Source organism: Monodelphis domestica, chromosome 4 (assembly GCF_027887165.1).
Source record: "Monodelphis domestica isolate mMonDom1 chromosome 4, mMonDom1.pri, whole genome shotgun sequence".
NCBI classification, from domain to species: Eukaryota; Metazoa; Chordata; class Mammalia; order Didelphimorphia; family Didelphidae; genus Monodelphis; species Monodelphis domestica.
In genome coordinates, this window is record NC_077230.1 from 95,126,777 (window position 1) to 95,144,948 (window position 18,172).

General features: G+C 36.0%; 1 protein-coding gene across 3 annotated transcripts in view; it reads right to left on the minus strand.

Annotated features, from left to right (window-relative positions):
- Positions 1-8,354: 8,354 nt before the first annotated feature.
- The window catches only part of RYK (receptor like tyrosine kinase), a 98,372-nt gene continuing 88,554 nt past the window's right edge, over positions 8,355-18,172 (minus strand). For 2 of the 3 annotated variants that reach the window (XM_056793631.1, XM_001374612.5), the window contains exons 14-15: positions 10,968-11,104; positions 8,355-9,546 (exon numbers count right to left, since the gene is read on the minus strand). In XM_056793631.1, the coding sequence (XP_056649609.1) occupies positions 9,435-9,546; positions 10,968-11,104 (249 nt within the window). In that variant the 3' untranslated portion in view covers positions 8,355-9,434. Of the gene's footprint in view, positions 9,547-10,967; positions 11,105-18,172 lie in introns of those variants that run through there. The other variant, XR_008911144.1, reaches the window with a different exon arrangement.

The window sequence follows — 18,172 nt, forward strand, 5'->3', positions numbered from 1 at the left end:
TGGAGAAGTCCATTACGTTCGATTATACCACAGTGTATTAGTCTCTGTGTACAATGTTCTCCTGGTTCTGCTCCTCTCGCTCTGCATCACTTCCTGGAGGTTGTTCCAGTCTCCATGGAACTTCTCCACTTTATTATTCCTTTGAGCACAATAGTACTCCATCACCAACATATACCACAGTTTGTTCAGCCATTCCCCAATTGATGGGCATCCCCTCGTTTTCCAGTTTTGGGCCACCACAAAGAGCGCGGCTATGAATATTTTTGTACAAGTCTTTGTGTCCATTATCTCTTTGGGGTACAGACCCAGCAGTGCTATGGCTGGGTCAAAGGGTAGATATTCTTTTGTCGCCCTTTGGGCATAGTTCCAAATTGCCCTCCAGAATGGTTGGATCAGTTCACAACTCCACCAGCAATGCATTAATGTCCCTACTTTGCCACATCCCCTCCAGCATTCATTACTTTCCTTTGCTGTCATGTTAGCCAATCTGCTAGGTGTGAGGTGATACCTCAGAGTTGTTTTGATTTGCATCTCTCTGATTATAAGAGATGTAGAACACTTCTTCATGTGCTTGTTAATAGTTTTGATTTCTTTATCTGAGAACTGCCTATCCATTTCCCTTGCCCATTTATCAATTGGAGAATGGCTTGATTTTTTGTACAATTGATTTAGCTCATTATAAATATGAGTAATTAAACCTTTGTCAGAGGTTTCTATGAAGATTTTTTCCCAATTTGTTGTTTCCCTTCTGATTTTAGTTATATTGGTTTTGTTTGTACAAAAGCTTTTTAGTTTGATGTAGTCAAAATTATTTATTTTACATTTTGTGATTCTTTCTATATCTTGCTTGGTTTTAAAGCCTTTCCCCTCCCAAAGGTCTGACATGTATACTATTCTGTGTTTACCCAATTTACTTATGGTTTCCTTCTTTATGTTTAAGTCACTCACCCATTTTGAATTTATCTTGGTGTAGGGTGTGAGGTGTTGATCTATTCCTAGTCTCTCCCACACTGTCTTCCAATTTTCCCAGCAGTTTTTATCGAATAGTGGATTTTTGTCCCAAAAGCTGGGATCTTTGGGTTTATCGTATACTGTCTTGCTGAGGTCGTTTTCCCCCAGTCTATTCCACTGATCTTCCTTTCTGTTTCTTAGCCAGTACCAAATTGTTTTGATGACTGCTGCTTTGTAATATAGTTTGAGGTCTGGGACTGCAAGGCCCCCATCATATGTGTTTTTTTTCATTATTTCCCTGGATATCCTTGATCTTTTGTTCTTCCAAATGAACTTTGTTATGGTTTTTTCTAAATCAGTGAAGAAGTATTTTGGTAGTTCAATGGGTATGGCACTAAATAGATAAATAAGTTTGGGTAGGATGGTCATTTTTATTATATTGGCAATGCCACTTACTTTTAATGATCTGGAGGAATGGAAATACCAGATTCTCGTGAGATGACAGCTATATATGTTCCCGTACAATACCTTTCCTCTAATCCAGGGGTCATTAACCTTCAGTCTGAGAACTTAAAGAAAAATAACCTCACAAAGGTATTTCAATATAATCTGTTTCCACTGTAATTTTGTGTATATTATCTTATGTACTTAAAATAAGATTATGACAAGGGATCTATGGATTTGGTCAGATTGCCAATGGGGCCCATGACATAAAAAAAGGGCTAAGAACCTTTGTTCTAATTAATCTTGAGTAAATTTTACTCTCCACAAGTTGGTTCTCAAAAGTAATTTTAAGATAAAAGCACAGGGATCTTCCATCTCCTTTTGTTACTATGCTAAAACTATTAAAGTGCCTAGACTATGTGATCATAGCTATGAGATGAATCTAACTGAACCTGTGTAATGACTAACCACAATTTCAGAAGATTCCTGAAACATGCTACCCACTTCCTTATAGGCTATAGACTTGAGACATCGATTGTGAGACATACATTTCAGGTGTGGCCAATGAGGAATTTGATTTACTTGACTATGAATATTTTTTCTTCAAGGAGGAATGGGGAAGAGGACATATTTTTGTTAGTTGAAGGAAATTAATTTTAAAAAATAGGTTAGAATGTTATCCACATCCAGAGAAAGAACTGTGGGAGTAGAAACACAGAAGAAAAACAACTGCTTGATCACATGGGTCGATGGGGATATGATTGGGAATGTAGACTCTAAATGATCACTCTAGTACAAATATCAATAATATGGAAATAGGTCTTAATCAGTGACACCATGTAAAACCCAGTGGAATTTCTTGTTGGCTATGGGAGGGGGGTGGGAGGATGGGAGGGAAAAGACATGAATCATGTAACCATGGAAAAATCTTCTAAATTAATTAAACTTTAAAAAAGAATGGGTTATTTAAGGATTATGTCTTCATATTGCCAACAAATAGGGAGAGACTGAAGATCAGAGACTGGGAATGGGGAGCAATTTACTGGAGAACATAGGAGGGGATGGGATCAAAGGTATATGTAGAAGGATTGGCCTTGTCATAGAGAAAGGGCACCTCTTCTTGTGAAACTGGAGTGGAGGAGGAGATAGTAGGACATGATATCAGAGGGATGTGAAATGAAGTGAAAGGGGAGAAAGAGAAATCTTGGAGGATGGCTTTAGTCCTCAAAAGTATTAGTCAAGGTTCTCAGCTAAGAGGGAAAGTCAAAGGAGCCTTAGAAAAAACCACAAAGTTTGGAATGGCTAATGTGGTGAATGAAATAGAATCAATTAGGAGAGTAGGATTGCCTTGCTGTCATAAGGGCTTGGTTGAAATTGGTTAATTTTTGCAGTGGACAACAATCAGGATAGGACTGAAGATGGCCAAAACATGCAAAGGGATTCTTCTAGGAGACCAGAAGTGTTCTCATCTCATGTGACATGGCCAGGCCATTGAGAATCAGCCAAACAATGGGCTAAAAAGTGTCTCAGATTGGGGGTGAGGACTTTTCTGGCATGTCAGAGACATTATGGCTCCTCCCATCCCACTTTTCCTGGCCTGCGAAGAACCTGAAATGAATCTCTCCAGCCCTTTATGCAAGGGCATATTTGATCATATATCCTTTATGCAAGAATCATCTCTCCTATTTCTGGCTTTCCTTCTATGCTGCTTCTCATCCTAGCCAGCCCTAAAGGAAGGGGGCTGGAGTGCCCCAGCAGCAGTTTTCCCTTGATCTCAATTTTCACCCTAATCCAACCTACTTAAGAGCAGGCCCACGGCTTAGGGTTTATCATAAGATTTTGTCTTATTCATTTCAATCCACTAGCCCAGTGTTGTGTCACCCATGAATCTAGTAACAATGACATTCATTAATATTATAAAGAAAAGCAACTTCGCAGGACTCAAGAAGTGACTAATACAATACCTAACCCCAATTCTGGAGGCAAGTGATGGACCTAAGAATCAGAATGAGCCATACAGTCCAAACAATAAGGAAATTAAAATTTGCTTATGTATAGTTGTTAACAATGGCATCCCCCCCCCTTTTTTTTCCAATGAGGAAGTAAAGGGTAATAGGGTAGCAAAAGAAAAAAAAAGGACCTGGAAAAGAGAATGGGGTCCTCCAGTAAGAGAGGGAGAGATAACTTGTGGCTGGTGATTCCTTGTGGGGTATCCTGAGGTTAGCCATAGATCATGTTGCCATAAATAGGGAGGTGTAAGAAGGAAGAGGTGGAAGGCCTTCTCAAAGATGACGATTACCCACTGTCAGGCATTCTACTCAAATCTAAAAAGACCTGCTAAGGATTTTGAGATCATAAGAAACTGAAGACCCTATTTAGCATTTTCATTTATTGCTGCTGGTTGTAAGCAGTGGTTTCAGAAAAAAAAAATTGAGAAATGGCTAAAAATACAGAATTGAGAACAGTATTTGGATTTTTGGCTCACAGCTCAAACCCTTGATATTTTCTCCCCTTCTGTTCTGAGAAATGAAGTTCCCATCTTTATCATTCATTTAGCAGAACAATCTCCTTTGTGGTTTTTGACTGAACATTCCACCATACCACTACTGATGTCATCAATGACATCATGAAGATGTCTGCCATTCCATCCCACAGAGCAGGCTATCCTATAAAATGATGCCAAGGAAGTTTCTTGCTAGGAACGAGTGCCTGCTCTATTGAGCAATGTTGATAATCTCATAGAGGCTGGTATTTCCGCTGTTCAGTATTTGTGCATTTTCTGCACCACCTCAATCTGGACCTATCTGTTCCCAATGGTGTTTCACAGTCATCCTTAACCCTTCTTAGTAACCTCTGGCTTATGGCCATGTGATCACTACCCTTTCTTGGAGACAAGCCCAGGAGACCAATTTTGGGAGCCCGAGATATTGTACCAACTTTACTAGGGCGCCTCGATAACATTTAGAGCTGAACATGGGTAATGTGGTGGTGATTGTGAGCCTTGATGCTGCAGGATGGCTGCCGGTGTCAGATGAACTACTTTCGACCATCAAAGAAGACCTGCTTTCACCATCCATGAGTGAGGAGTAGTGTCACTGCTTATTAAGTACATTCATATGCGATAAGCCACAGACCAGAGTCCTGGGAGAAGCACAGCAGTGGAAAACGTTGCATGATTATGGAGGAAAACACAGAAGCAATGTAATTGTGGGAATATGCCACAGACTAAAGCAGTAGGATGAACTGCAGAAGCAACTCACAAACCTGATTCAGAGGGATCCTAAATGATAGATAACTTCAAATAGGAAGGCACTTCCTCAAGTGACCGCGTGACTCTTCTGAAGGGCCATTTTATTTTTCAAAGATGGCAGAAGCAATGATGACGAGTGTTTTGAGAGAGAATTCTTAGTCTCAAACCTACCTTTTCTAACCTTTTTATGCATTATTTCCCTTCCTACCTGCTCTAGTTCAACCACGCCGTTCTGTGCCTTGCCGTTTTTCACACAACATTCTGTCCCTGGTGTCCGTTCTTTGGCAATGGCTTTTTCTCACGCTGGGAATGTACTCTCCTCTCAGCTTCTCCTATCAGAAGACTTTTGTTTCCTGCAAAACTCCTCTGAAGTGACAGCTTCTACATTAAAGTTTTGTTGATTCTCCAGAGGCTAGCACACCTCCCACCTACACTCTCCCTGAAAAACTTAGCTCATATTCTTTGATTATAGTCCGTGTCCTCCACTTCTCCCATCCTATCAGTTGCCATGTCTCATATGTTCTTCCTCCTACCCATTCCCTTTTCCTCTCCACTCTGGTCAAGTGCCAGTTCAGGAACCCTCACTACTACTGCTTCCTAGTTGGTCTTACTGTCCTAATCCTCTCTCTTCTTTGATCTCTCCTCCATTCAGCTACTGGAAGTAACATTCTTACAGAATAGATAGGTCTGCCCACACCATTTCTCTTCTCATGAGCAATTTCCTGATTTTTACTTCATATCCATTTTGTGATTTTCCCCAACTGAGCTTTATTCCCCCCCACCCTTTGTCTCCTTGAAACCTCACACATGGCACACAGTAGGTACTTAGCAAAGTTAGCTGCTTGATGTGATCTATCCTCTAATGCTCATCTATAACCATATGAGTCACAGTTTACAAAAGAATTTATACCAAGGGAGGAAGAAAGAAGAAGTACCTAATCAAACAGGCTAACTAGCTCTGCCAGAAAAACCAGAGAGGGGGCAGCTAAGTGGCTCAGTGGATTGAGAGCCAGACCTAGAGATGGGAGGTCCCAGGATCAAATCTGGCCTCAGACACTTCCTAGCTGTGTGACCCTGGGCAAGTCACTTGACCACCTATTGATTAACCCTTACCACTCTTCTGCTAAGAACCAATGCACAGTATTGATTCTAAGATGGAAGGTAAGAATTTTAAAAAAAAGAAAGAGGAGAGGAGGAGTTGTGCCTCAACTTTTCCATCTATAAAATGGGGATAATAATGGCACCCATCCCAGAATTGTGGTGAGGTTCCAATTAGTTAACCTATGAATGCTAGTTATTAAAACAAAATATAGGCATGTAAAAACTGAAGACAAAAGTAAAAGTATATATGCACAGGTCATGTCCCTAATTGGTTTAGAACATTCCTTTTCATTATTGGACTCGTGATGGAACAGCATTGCCCCCACCCCTCCCAATCAGCCTCTGTTAATGAGGATTTTGAGAAGTGACAAAATGGATCGGCAGAAAAGCAAGAGGCTTGGAACTTTGGGAACTAGCAATCAATTGAGATCAAGTCACAGTTCCCTGGAATCTTGAAGGGAGCAGTTAAGCAGCTTGAGCTGTTTTGAACCTCATTCTTCCTTCTCTGACTGTTTGAAGGAAGGTGGAAAACAAACTCTCTTTGGGGCATTGCCTGTTCAGGAAACTGAATGCTGAGAAGACTTTTAGGGTTTAGCTCAGAAGAAACCCGTCAGCCTCTTGCTGTCAACCTCTCTCTTTAGGGAAATTAACTTTGTTTCTTAAATTCAAATTTATATCTCACATCTTCAACAGGGATAATTTATAAAATTAGGGAACCCTATTTTCCTCTCACCCCTCTCCTTATTTCTTCTACCTAAAAGAATAAAATTTCACTTAAAGATTTGATCATGGGATTTAGTTATTAGGGGAAGTCTTTAAGTTTGCTGTTCTGAGAAGAATACTACTAGACCATTGAGAAGGGAACAAAAGAAGTTAAGGGAGGGGTTCAAGATCCAGTCTTCCCCTTAGTTTATTTCCTAGTGTTAAGGCTCCAACACTTCCTTACTACCATAATTCTCCTAATAGTGGTATCTATTACTCTAATAGATGAAATCCCTTCCTAGCTTCAAGAGTCAAATCAGCTGACACCTTTTACATGAAATCTTTCCTGATGTCCCTGGGATTTCTTTCTCAAACTTCTTTTAATATTTTTTTAATCTCTCCTTGCACTTTTCAGTCTACCTTACATTGTATTTATCTGCAAACATATCTCATTCTCCCTATTAGATTGTAATGAGAGCCAAAACTTTGCTGTATCTTATCTTAGTATCCCCTCCTTCAAGGGGCAGTGGCGTATTTTTATATAGTATCTCCCAGAATAGACACGATGCTTTGTAGAGACATTTAAATTTTAATTCTTTGAATAAGCTATGTGTCAATTGTTTTTTTCCCCTATAAACTGAAAATATGATTTCTAGCCCTGTATGGCAAAACAGATGTCTTATGTAAGGCATTATGAAAGTATTTTAACTTGTGTGGATTTAAAACAATATTTCTTAAAATCCCAAAGATAGAATAAGGACCCAATCTGACCCAGAAGCTTGCAGAAAACTTCAGAACTTTTGCCTTCAGAGGGCTGTTTAACATATTATTTCTTATTAATAATTAACCAGATCCTTAAGGGGATACTAGACTTAGACCAAACCATGCCTATAAAGATAATATGGTATGGCCAAATGTGAAAATATTAATTAAAATAGGACCATCGACTTATCAATTATTTGGGGCAGATATGAACAAAATTAACTATTCAGGGGCCTGCATGCTTTAGTCATAAATGTGTCTGTGAATAATGTATTCAAAGATGACCCTTACAGTATCATCATCAATAAGATATGCTACTGAACAGCTGACCAGGGTATGGTACTAGGTCTGATGACAATCCAACCACATTCTTACACCTGATTCCCTTTGTCATATCAAGCAAACATTTTCCATATGACTGGAGGAGGTTAGGAATTTGGTCTATGATCATGAACATTTTTTTACAGGGCACATTCCTTTAAGAATGGCCAAGTCATGGCATACAAATCATTTTGCTATTTCTCTCCTTCCCTATTTAGCATACACATAACAAGACAGCTCTTTTAAATTGCATGTAAGGAAAGGTTTAAAAATCAATAACTGAAGTGAGGTGGGGGCAATAAAAATACCAGCTTGTGTATGACATAGTTGTTTTTAAAAGTCAAAAGTGACAATGAAATTAATGGCTGTACAGCTAGTCACATTCATTATGCACTTAAGCCAATCAAATGACCACATATGTGTACACATCCCTTAATTATTTAGTTAGGAAATGTCTAGATGTGTATCAGCTCATAACAATAAGTAAGCTCGTAAAGGATATGAATAATTTTTGATTAGAAGAAGGTGGGCTTAGGAGTGCTGTGCTATGACGAGATTTATTCAGGATTCACTGTGGCTTTGGGTTCTAGATTTAACATTCATCTAGAATAAAACAAATATATTCTTAACTTTGGTCAAAGCAACTTTTGAATTCATCTATTAATTAATGGAAGGGCTGAAAACTGCATTGCTAGAAGCAGTAACCACAATGAAATATTTTTCTAGGTTTTTCCTGTCTATGAACCTCTAAATATGAGGTCAAATATAATAACAACATAAGATGGAGAAATATAGACCACATTCATGATTAGCGTTTCAATAATACTAGATTATAACACAAATTCTTTTAATTTTTCAAGTGTTTTGGGAAACAAATTTATATACTTAACGCAGCCTTGAAGAGGAACACAAAATTTACCAGTTTACAATGCTGCCTATAATTATTTGAGCACCAACTCTGTGCATAGCACTATATGAGGTGCCATAGGAGTATACCAGATGTGGAGATGTGGATATGCTTTCAAGGACCTCACTATCTGTAGTATCCAGATAGCTAAATAAATAAAATCAACATTGTTTACTACTGGCCTGACAGAAATAATTACTGGTCCCACCCAGGCATCTACATCCATCTACAAAGCTGATTTAAGCCCATTTTAAGCAATAATTGTCTTAGCTCCTGCCTCTGGGAAAAAAAGGAAAAAGAAAAAAGAAAAATACCTTTCAACAGAAATTATTTGCCACACAGAAATTTAGGATAAAAATTTTCCAAGCAAGGGCTTCTCTTGTGCCTATCTGAAGATGTTAAAATGTTTAAAAGAAATTTCAGTTCAAGCTTTTCTGTTCACCTATCTTCAATTTTACTTTTCCAAGTACACAGTAAACAAGAAAGCATTACTTTTATATTATGCCTTTTTTTATGAACAGAAATATTTCATCTTGAAGAACTGCCAAAATTATTGATGGAAACATTGTTTTAAAATCATGTTCAATCATTCATTATTATTTTTGATGAAGTCAAAATAAAAGCAGTGAATATGAAAATAGTTATTCCAAACATCTGAGTTTAAACTTTTTAAAAAGTATGGATTTTAAATGTTTTTTTCTTTTTTTTTAAAGAATGCTTATCCATCCATCCTACACCTCAAGTCCACTGTAGTACTATTTTTATAAAAAAAAAATTGGGGGGGAAATTCTTTCAGTTCAACTTAGTAAAAAGTGATTATCTAGAAAATAGTCAACATTATCAAGATGTCTGTTTAAAAAACCTTCAGGCTACTAAAGCATTCTAAGGCACAGTGTTTTAGAAGAAGTATCTTCTTCCATTGGCGTTGCTTATACATGTAACTGAGTTCAAAGTGAATCATTGGTGCTCCCATCTGTAGAATTTGTGCCAGGAGATTCAAACATAGGCTCCAAGAGCTGCATGAAATTCAGTGAGACATTGCACAAGCTGCTGGAATTTGGGTCTTTCCTCAGGGTCTAGAGCCCAGCAACAGGCCATAACAGCAAACCTGTAATGGGGTCAAAAAAGAAAAAGAATTATTATTGGCAAAAGAAAAAGACAAAGTCAAATGGGAATGAATCTTGGTCTCACTAGAAAGACGAGCTTATTATTTTCTTTTTTTAATGCCAGAGGTTAGCCAATAATTTTACTCTAAGATAATTTATTTCTCTTTTTAAATTTATATTTGCTTTTTAAAAAATCATTTCACTGTTAGCTCTTTCAAAAAGTGGGTACTGGACAATGAGAAGAGGAAAAAAATTTAAATGCATCAATTTTACTCATGTAAAAGAACTAGTAGGGCAGGAAATTCAAACAAAAAAAATGAAGACACATTTTTTTTAAAAACCACAATTATTTTGAAAAGATACATTTTAATGATGCCTTTTATCTTTATACTACTATTATTTCAACTCTGCATTCTAGTTTGAACCCTCCCTTCCCTTGTAACAGAAAAAATAAGCAAAAATGTTAAATAGAATGACTGCCTCAGACAATACATATGACATTTTTTCAAAGTTATTTCTTGACTTTCTATTGTAAGAGGGAAAATATTTTATTATCTTTTCTCTAGGGTGACTTGCTCAAGGTCACACAGCTAGAAAGTACAGGGTCTTCCTGACTCCAGGCCTGGCTCTCTATCCACTAAGCAACCTAGTTCCCCTATAAATTATTTGTTCTTAGCATTTTTTTTAACCTTTACTTTCTGTTCTAGTAACAAATCTAAGATAGAAGCACAAGGGGTAGGCAAATGAGGTTAAGTGACTTGCCCAGGTGTTACAAGCTAGGAAGTTTCTACAGTCAAATTTGAACCCAGTTCTTCCTGACTCCAGGTCTAGCATTCTATCCACTGTGCTGTCTATAATTATTTTTTATTGAAACCTCTGGGAATGCTCTTCAACTAATACACAGGGTGCCAACTAGGTAGTGCAGTGGGTTGAAAGTCAGGCCTAGGGACAAGAGGTCCTGGGTTCAAATTTGAACTCTGATACTTCCCAACTGTGGAATCCTGAGCAAGTAATTTAACTCCCATTGCCTAACCCCTACTGCTTTTCTGTCTTGAAACCAAAACACACTATTTACTAAGGCAGAAGGTAAAGGTTTTAAAAAAAAAGCAAACTAATATGTATCTATTACTATATATGGATTTCTACACATCTATTCCGTCACATGCTTTAATTGTGTAAATTATCCCCTGGGGCTAAAATTAGGTATATTAACAAATAAACTGATTTGTTCTAGCCTTTACACCAGTAACTTGAAAGATGTTATAAGTCTCCTTAAACCTTTAATTCATTATGCAAGAATAATTTATATAATGCAGTTTTCTCACTAAACAGGAAAATCTTGATCTGAATTTATAAACTTTATAATATATAGTAATCAATGAAATAAAATTGAACTTATTTTTTCCAATATGCTAAAACTTACAGTTCATCAGGGCAATTGATTGGCTGAGCTATTCGGTAGCCATCTTTTAAGTAAGCAGCCATCTCAAAGGGGTCAATATCCACATAAGGGGTCTGGCCCAAAGTCATTAGTTCCCATAGTGTTACTCCAAATGCCCACTGAAGAGAAAAGAAACAAACAAACAAAAAAAAAATTTTAAATAGTGATATCTGTCAAATTTTTAAAATAATAATTTGTTAAAAATCAATTTTAATTCTTAGATAAAATGTACATCATTTACAGTTTTTCAAACTTACTTCTTTTCTTCTGAGTTTTATTGATGCATGTTGTTTTTATAGGAGCCACTTCTGAATATACCCTACCTACGTTCTTTAAGACTTTGTAACAAAGAAAAATGGTTAACCAAAATGAAGTAATGATATCTGACAGTACTTACAATATTCTATAGCCACAGTTGTTCCCTGTCTCCTGCCTGCTCCTCTTTTTATACTGAATGGAGGGAGGGACTTCTTTACCTTTTTTCTAGGGCTACAACTGACAATTAGAATTATTCAGTTGGCTTTTGTGTTCTTTTCATCTACATTACTGTAACCATTATGTATATGCTACTGGTTACTTAACTGTATAAGTTCATGAAAATCTCCACATGATTCTCGAAATAGCTTATAATTGTAATTTTCTATGGTGCATTAATATTCCATTACACTTCTATGCCAAAATTTGTTTATTCTTCAATTCATGGGAATCCATTATTTCTAGTTTTTTATTACCACAAAACCGGCTATGAATATTTTGGCATATATGGAGTTTTTTATGTCTTTCACCTAATATGGGCTCTCTTAGTCAAGATGTATTAAGTTTAGTAGCTTTTCTTGTGTAACTCCAAAGCTTTTTTTCAGATGGTTGTACCAATTAACAACCCCTTCAGGAGGACTAGTGTGTCAGTGTATGTTGCCTGTGGTATGCACAATCTTTTCAAAATAAGCTATTTGTCTTTTGTCAATTTGGTGGATATAAAGATGAAACCTCTGAGTTGTTTCCATTTCCTTTGTAACTGGTAATTTTGAGAAATGTTTTACATGGATGATGATTTACAATTCTTCTGAAAAACTGTTCATATTCTTTTAGCCATATAATAAGGTAGCAATTCCTGATGAATATCTTGGATATCAGTCACATTAAGAAGAAATATCTGATACAAAGTTGTTTTTCCCCCCCAATGGACAGTTTCCTTTATTATCTTAACTGCATTCATCTTGTTTGTGTAAGCTGTTAAAAATTTTATGTAGTTGAAATTGCTTATTTTTTCTTTTATGTTCTCAATTCCTTGTTAGTAAAAAAAACTTACTTTCCTGGGTTAGAATAAAAACATTGTGTATAATAAGTGAGGCGTTTTTGGTTAATGGAAAGAGCAATAGCGGTATGGTTCTTTGAAACTTGGCTCCAAAACTCACTAGCTATATTTTGGGACCAAGTCAAAAAAACTCAACCAGTAAATTGGAATTATTTACATTATATACAAAATGTTGATCCTAACTAAGAACAAGCTAAATTGCTTTATGCCTAAAATTTCCTTGCATTAAGATGCTTGTCACACATACTGTTAAGCCTGCATTAGTAAGAAATCAAGCTGGTCTAAGGATCCATTAATTTAGACTACTTAGAAGAAATATCTTGAATACGTGAAATATACTTTTGTTGTCTTTAAAAAACTATGGGGTAAAGGGGAAAGAAATCTAAATAAGTAGATAATACTGCTGCTCAGGATATTGGGATAATGATGATGGATATTAGTAAGAAGGCTAAACTACTGAACTGTTATCTCTCTCTCTCTCTCTCTCACACACACACACACACACACAGGTGTACATATACTTTATACAAAGTACCTTGCAAATCTCAAAGTGCCCTATAAATGCTACTATTATGAGCCAGTTTAATCAAAGCTAACAGAGCACAAAAAAACAGAATACACCAATTCTTATGCCAAATTCATTTGGCATCCCATGACTTATAACTAAGTCATCATGATTTTTGGATCCCTTAAATGCCTAGACTCACCTTTCTGTTTTCTTATTGTATTCTTATTCTTAGAAAGTACTGTCTTTTTATTTTCAATTTTGTTTATTTATCTAGTTTTTGTTTGTGTAAATAGTTTTCTAAATTTCTGGGACTTTAATATTAGTTTTCTAGTTTGTTTTTTAATGAAATGATTGATTCACTAATCCTTTTTTCTCTTTTTTTTAGAATTGAAACATTTTATTTAATTAATTTATTTAGAATAATATTTTTTCCATGGTTACATGATTCATGCCCTGTCCCACCCACTCCCACAGCATTGGGCTCTACATCCCCAATCATGTCCCCATTGACCCATGTGATCAAGTAGTTGTTTTTCTTCTGTGTTTCTTCTTCCACAGTTTTTTCTCTGGATGTGAATAACGTTCTTTCTCATAAGTCCCTCAGAATAGCCCTGGATCATTACATTGCTACTAATAGAGAAGTCCATTACATTGGATTGTGCCATAATTTTCGGTCTTTGTATATATGGTTCTCCTAGTTCTGCTCCTTTCACTCTGCATCAATTCCTGGAAGTCATTCCAATTCACATGTAATTCCTCCAGTTCATTATTCCTTTTAGCACAATAGTATTCCATCACCAACAGATACCACAATTTGTTCAGCCATTCCCCAATCGGAGGGCATCCCCTCATTTTCTAATTTTTTGCCACCACAAAGAACGTGGCTATAAATATTTTTGTACAAATCCTTTTCCTTATCTCTTTGGGATATAAACCCAGTAGTAGTATGGCTGTATCAAAGTTTTTTCTTCTTCTGTTAATGGAAATGATCATTCCTCTAAGGATTGCTTTACAACTATACCTCAAAGTTTCATAATTGTTTCTATGATTTGGTTTTTAAAAGGCACTCATTACTTAGGCATCTATCCCTTTCTTAGACTTGAGGCTTTACAAAACATTTTTCAAAGGAGAGGCAATGATATGAAAAAGGACATGATGGGGAAAAAACAAAGGCTGCTAAAAGTAGCATGTCAGAATGAATGAGAGAAAACATTCAATACAAGAATCTGGCACCTACTGTTCTAACAAACATGAGAAATTGCTGAATTTGTAATCAAAGGATCAGAGGCAGAGGCATGCTAGAACCAATTCAAACCGACTCATTCATGGTCACATTTTGACTAAGCATTTATACCTCAAATATAAGTAAATGTTAAAAATTGAGGCTTGACTTGTTTTGTTGACTGTCTATATGAAGAAAGTGAATAAGAAAATGTTCATAATAAAGATTATATTTAAAAGTATAATGCAAATTTTTTTCCCTGAAGAGTCAGTTGTTAAAAACATTTCCCAGACCTAGTCCTGATCTAGGTCCAAATCAAGGCTAGATCATTTGCTACCTGTGTGACAATGATATTTCTAAATCTATGTTACCTAAGTTGCCAGTGTTCCCAAAAGTTACTACATTATTTATTACTGAAAAGAAAGTCTTCTCAGAACTTCTTTATATTAAGCATGTCAATTCCTATTGAAGACTTTAAAATGAAGATGATTTCAAATATCATTAAAAGGCGATGGTGATTTTAAAAGAACTCACTTGATTCAAAAAACAGAATAATATAAAAATAATTAAAGTTACTTCACTGTAACACTTCAGGTCTGTAAATTTGTCAATCTGGATCTTCCTTCTATCAAGAGACTGTAACTACTACACAACTTAATAAACAGTTTTGAGAATTGCTATTACCTATATGACAAAAAAAAAATTATCTAAACCTATAGCTTTTTTACCTTAATAAGACCTGCCAAAGTTTATTCTGCTGGGACAGTCTTTTAGATCCCTCAAATTATTTCACATTATGATGAGGTAGCCAAGTGCTGGAAGACAGTTGGAGGACAATAAAATGCCATATGTCTGAGTTAGTATTGCCCTTAACAATTACTTTCACTCATTGATGGAAAAATAAATTTAAAGACTATACTGATAGAGGTAGTCTTCTTGGAAAACTCAAGTTATTTGATTCACTATGTGATAATCTCATACATTTCAGACTTGCCAACTATGGAAGTTATACTGAAAAGAGATAAAGGAAAAAAAAGTCCAAACTGATGAAAACAGCAACCAGGAATATGTCATCATGTTCTTTTGAATGAGACTCACATGTTCTTTTTGGGGGGTTTCTCTATAGTTTAATAAAACATTTTTATGCATCTATGAAATGAAGATTAATTAGTTAAAAACCAATCTTCCTGCCTCTGCCCTCTAATTACTTCTTCACATGACAGTCAGATTAATATTCTATATAAAATGGGTAATAAAATGCTGCATGAAGCAATGTAGATAAAGTTCTCTATAACACACAAAGTGCTAAAAATGTCAGTTATTATTGTGCACACATCTGGTCACATCATTCCTGCTTGAAACTCTTTAATGGCTCTCTAAAAGATCATTTAATCCAAGCCCCTTACTTTACAGATGAGAAAATATAGAAGTTCAGAGAGATTCAATGTCTTGCCCAAAGTCACAGAGAAAATAAATTGCAGCTAGGAGTATATTAAATAATGTTAAAAGTCCTTACTGTGGCATTCAAAGTTCTTTACAATATGATATCCCTCTACCTTTCTCAACTGATCTCATACTATCTACTATCCCCATGTCTGTTGTAAGGATTAGCTTTTTGCAAAAGCAAGCAGCAAGAGATCCTGCAAACCAACATTCCACCCAGAATTCTCAGAAGCTGGGGAACTGAAACTCAGAGGCAGTTGCTGGACACAGTTGGTGGACTCTGGAAAAAGATAGAGGCTGCTTTTTCCCTTAGCAGTCAGGAGAGCCAAGAGAAGGTTTCTGTTTGGTATTTCTGGGTGGACCCAGAGAGCCAGTGATTCCCTCTTCTTCGGCCTTCTTGATATTCTGCCTGTTCCTGCCTGCTGTTGCTGCCAGTGCTACTGATGTCAAGTGGATTTCAATAGAGCTGTTACTGGGACTACTGCTTGAATCAAAGAGGACTCCTGTGTTGTGAGATTCTTTGGCCCTGGTCCTTGTTCCTACCAAACCCCCTTAACCTTAATTACTAAATTAAAAATTTAAGAATTCTTAATAATTAAGAATAATTATAGAAGGTATAAGGGTTTTTATCTCTGTTTGGGTTAAGAGTTAATTATTCCCTAATTCCCTTTTTCCCTTTAACCTTTAGCTAAATAAACCTGTTATTTTATATATATATATATATATATATTAGTTTTGAACCCTTCTTTTAACCCACCAATTACATGCCCTACATTCTAGTCAAAATGAACAACTTTCTGTTTCTCAAACATGCCAAACATTCTTCTTAAGGGGTTTCCAACCCATTCTTTCTCCTGCATCATGTCTACCCAAATCTTACTAATCCTTTAAAACTCATCTCAATTGCTTCCTGCTTCACGATGCCTTTTCAGATTACTTGTCTAAATGGTAATGATTTTTCCCTTCTCAATTCTCACATAATATTCTAACTGTAATGAATGTATCCCATCACTCTATTAGACAATGATCTATATGAGGGCAACAATTTATTCAGCCATTTGTGATTTGACGAATGGGGATTTGACGAACATGCACCATTTCTCCCCATAGTTCTTTGCTATTATTGTAAGTGCTGTGGTAAATATCTTGTTGACTATGGGGCTTTTCTGTTTTTGGCATACTCAGGGTAGCAGGTACTCATTAAATACTTATTTTCCTTTCCTATTTTGTAATCTTGATCAGTTTGATGAGTGCAAAATGAGACTTTTAGAGTTCATATGCTCTTGATGTTAGTGATTTGAGCCATCTTCATATGGTTATTAGTAATTTGAGATTATTTTGAGGACTATTTATTTATATCTTCTGACAATTTGTTTATTGGGGAATGACTCTTGGCCCTTATAAGTCTGTTATATATCTTAGATATTGGACCTATATCAGAGCTTTCTAATGTAAAGATTTCTTTCCCCAATGGAGAGCTTCCTTTCTCACCCTAACTGCAGTGATTTTGTTTGTGCAAAAGCTTTTCAGCTCAGTATTATTTAATTTCTCTTCTGTGATTGGCTCAATTCCTTGTTTGGATAAGAGTTACCATACTAATCATACCTTAAATGGCAATTGAACCGATTCTCTTCTAAAATTTCTATGGTGTGACTTTGACATTGCAGACCACATAAACATTTAAGACATGGATTCACATATGACGCAAGCCATTAGTTTAAATGGAATTTCTGTCAAACTGCTTTCTAGTTTTCCCAGCACTCCTTGTCAAATAGGGAATACTTAGCCAACTTATTTACTTATAACATTTTAATGAAAGCTGGGTTATTAAGCTCAAATGTTTCTGATTCATTCATATTTAGTCTTTTGTAATGAACTTTCTTATGGTTTTTAACCTACTATCAAATAGTCTTTATAACTATTGTTTTAAAATGTAATGTTTAGTCTGGCAGTTCTGTTTCTCTTTTCATTTCCATTTTTCTTTATTTCCCTTCAGATCTTTATTCTTCCAATTGTTTGTAATTAGTTATTCTAGCTATACAAAGCATCTTCTCAGGACCACAAGTGCCATTGCATTTAATCTGTAAATTAATTTAGGTAGTATCAATTATCAATTATATATTAGAGAGGCCTGAATGAGAATAAAGAATATTTCAAACATGTGAATCATTCTATTATTGTCTAGAATGTTTTAAATTAAGTCTCTTAAGGTGCTGGGAAACTTTTTTTCCAGATATTTTATGCTGTCGGTAGTCATTTTGAATGGTTTTTCTGAGTTTATTTTGCATCCTGCTCTTTATAGAAATTGTCTCATTTTTCTTTTCTTGTTCTTTGGGATTTTTATGTAAACCATCCAGTCTTTGCCTATCTTTTCACCTTTCTTTTTCTTATTTCACTGTTTCTCATGTTTCTCCATTATATATAATATTGTTGTTCATCCTTCTTTCCAAAGATCAGGAATCTAAAAGGAACACCACTCAACCTTGCCTACTAATTGTGACCATTAGTTCAAGATGGCTGATATTTCAGATTTCTCTTCACAAAGCTCTTTCAAAAGGTAAGTTCAAAAAGACATTACCAGGGGGCAGCTGAGTGGCCCAGTGGAATGGGAGGTCCTAAGTTCAAATCTGGCCTCAGGAATTTCCTAGCTGTGTGACTCCGGGCAAGTCACTTAACCCCCATTGCCTTACCAAGGGTTT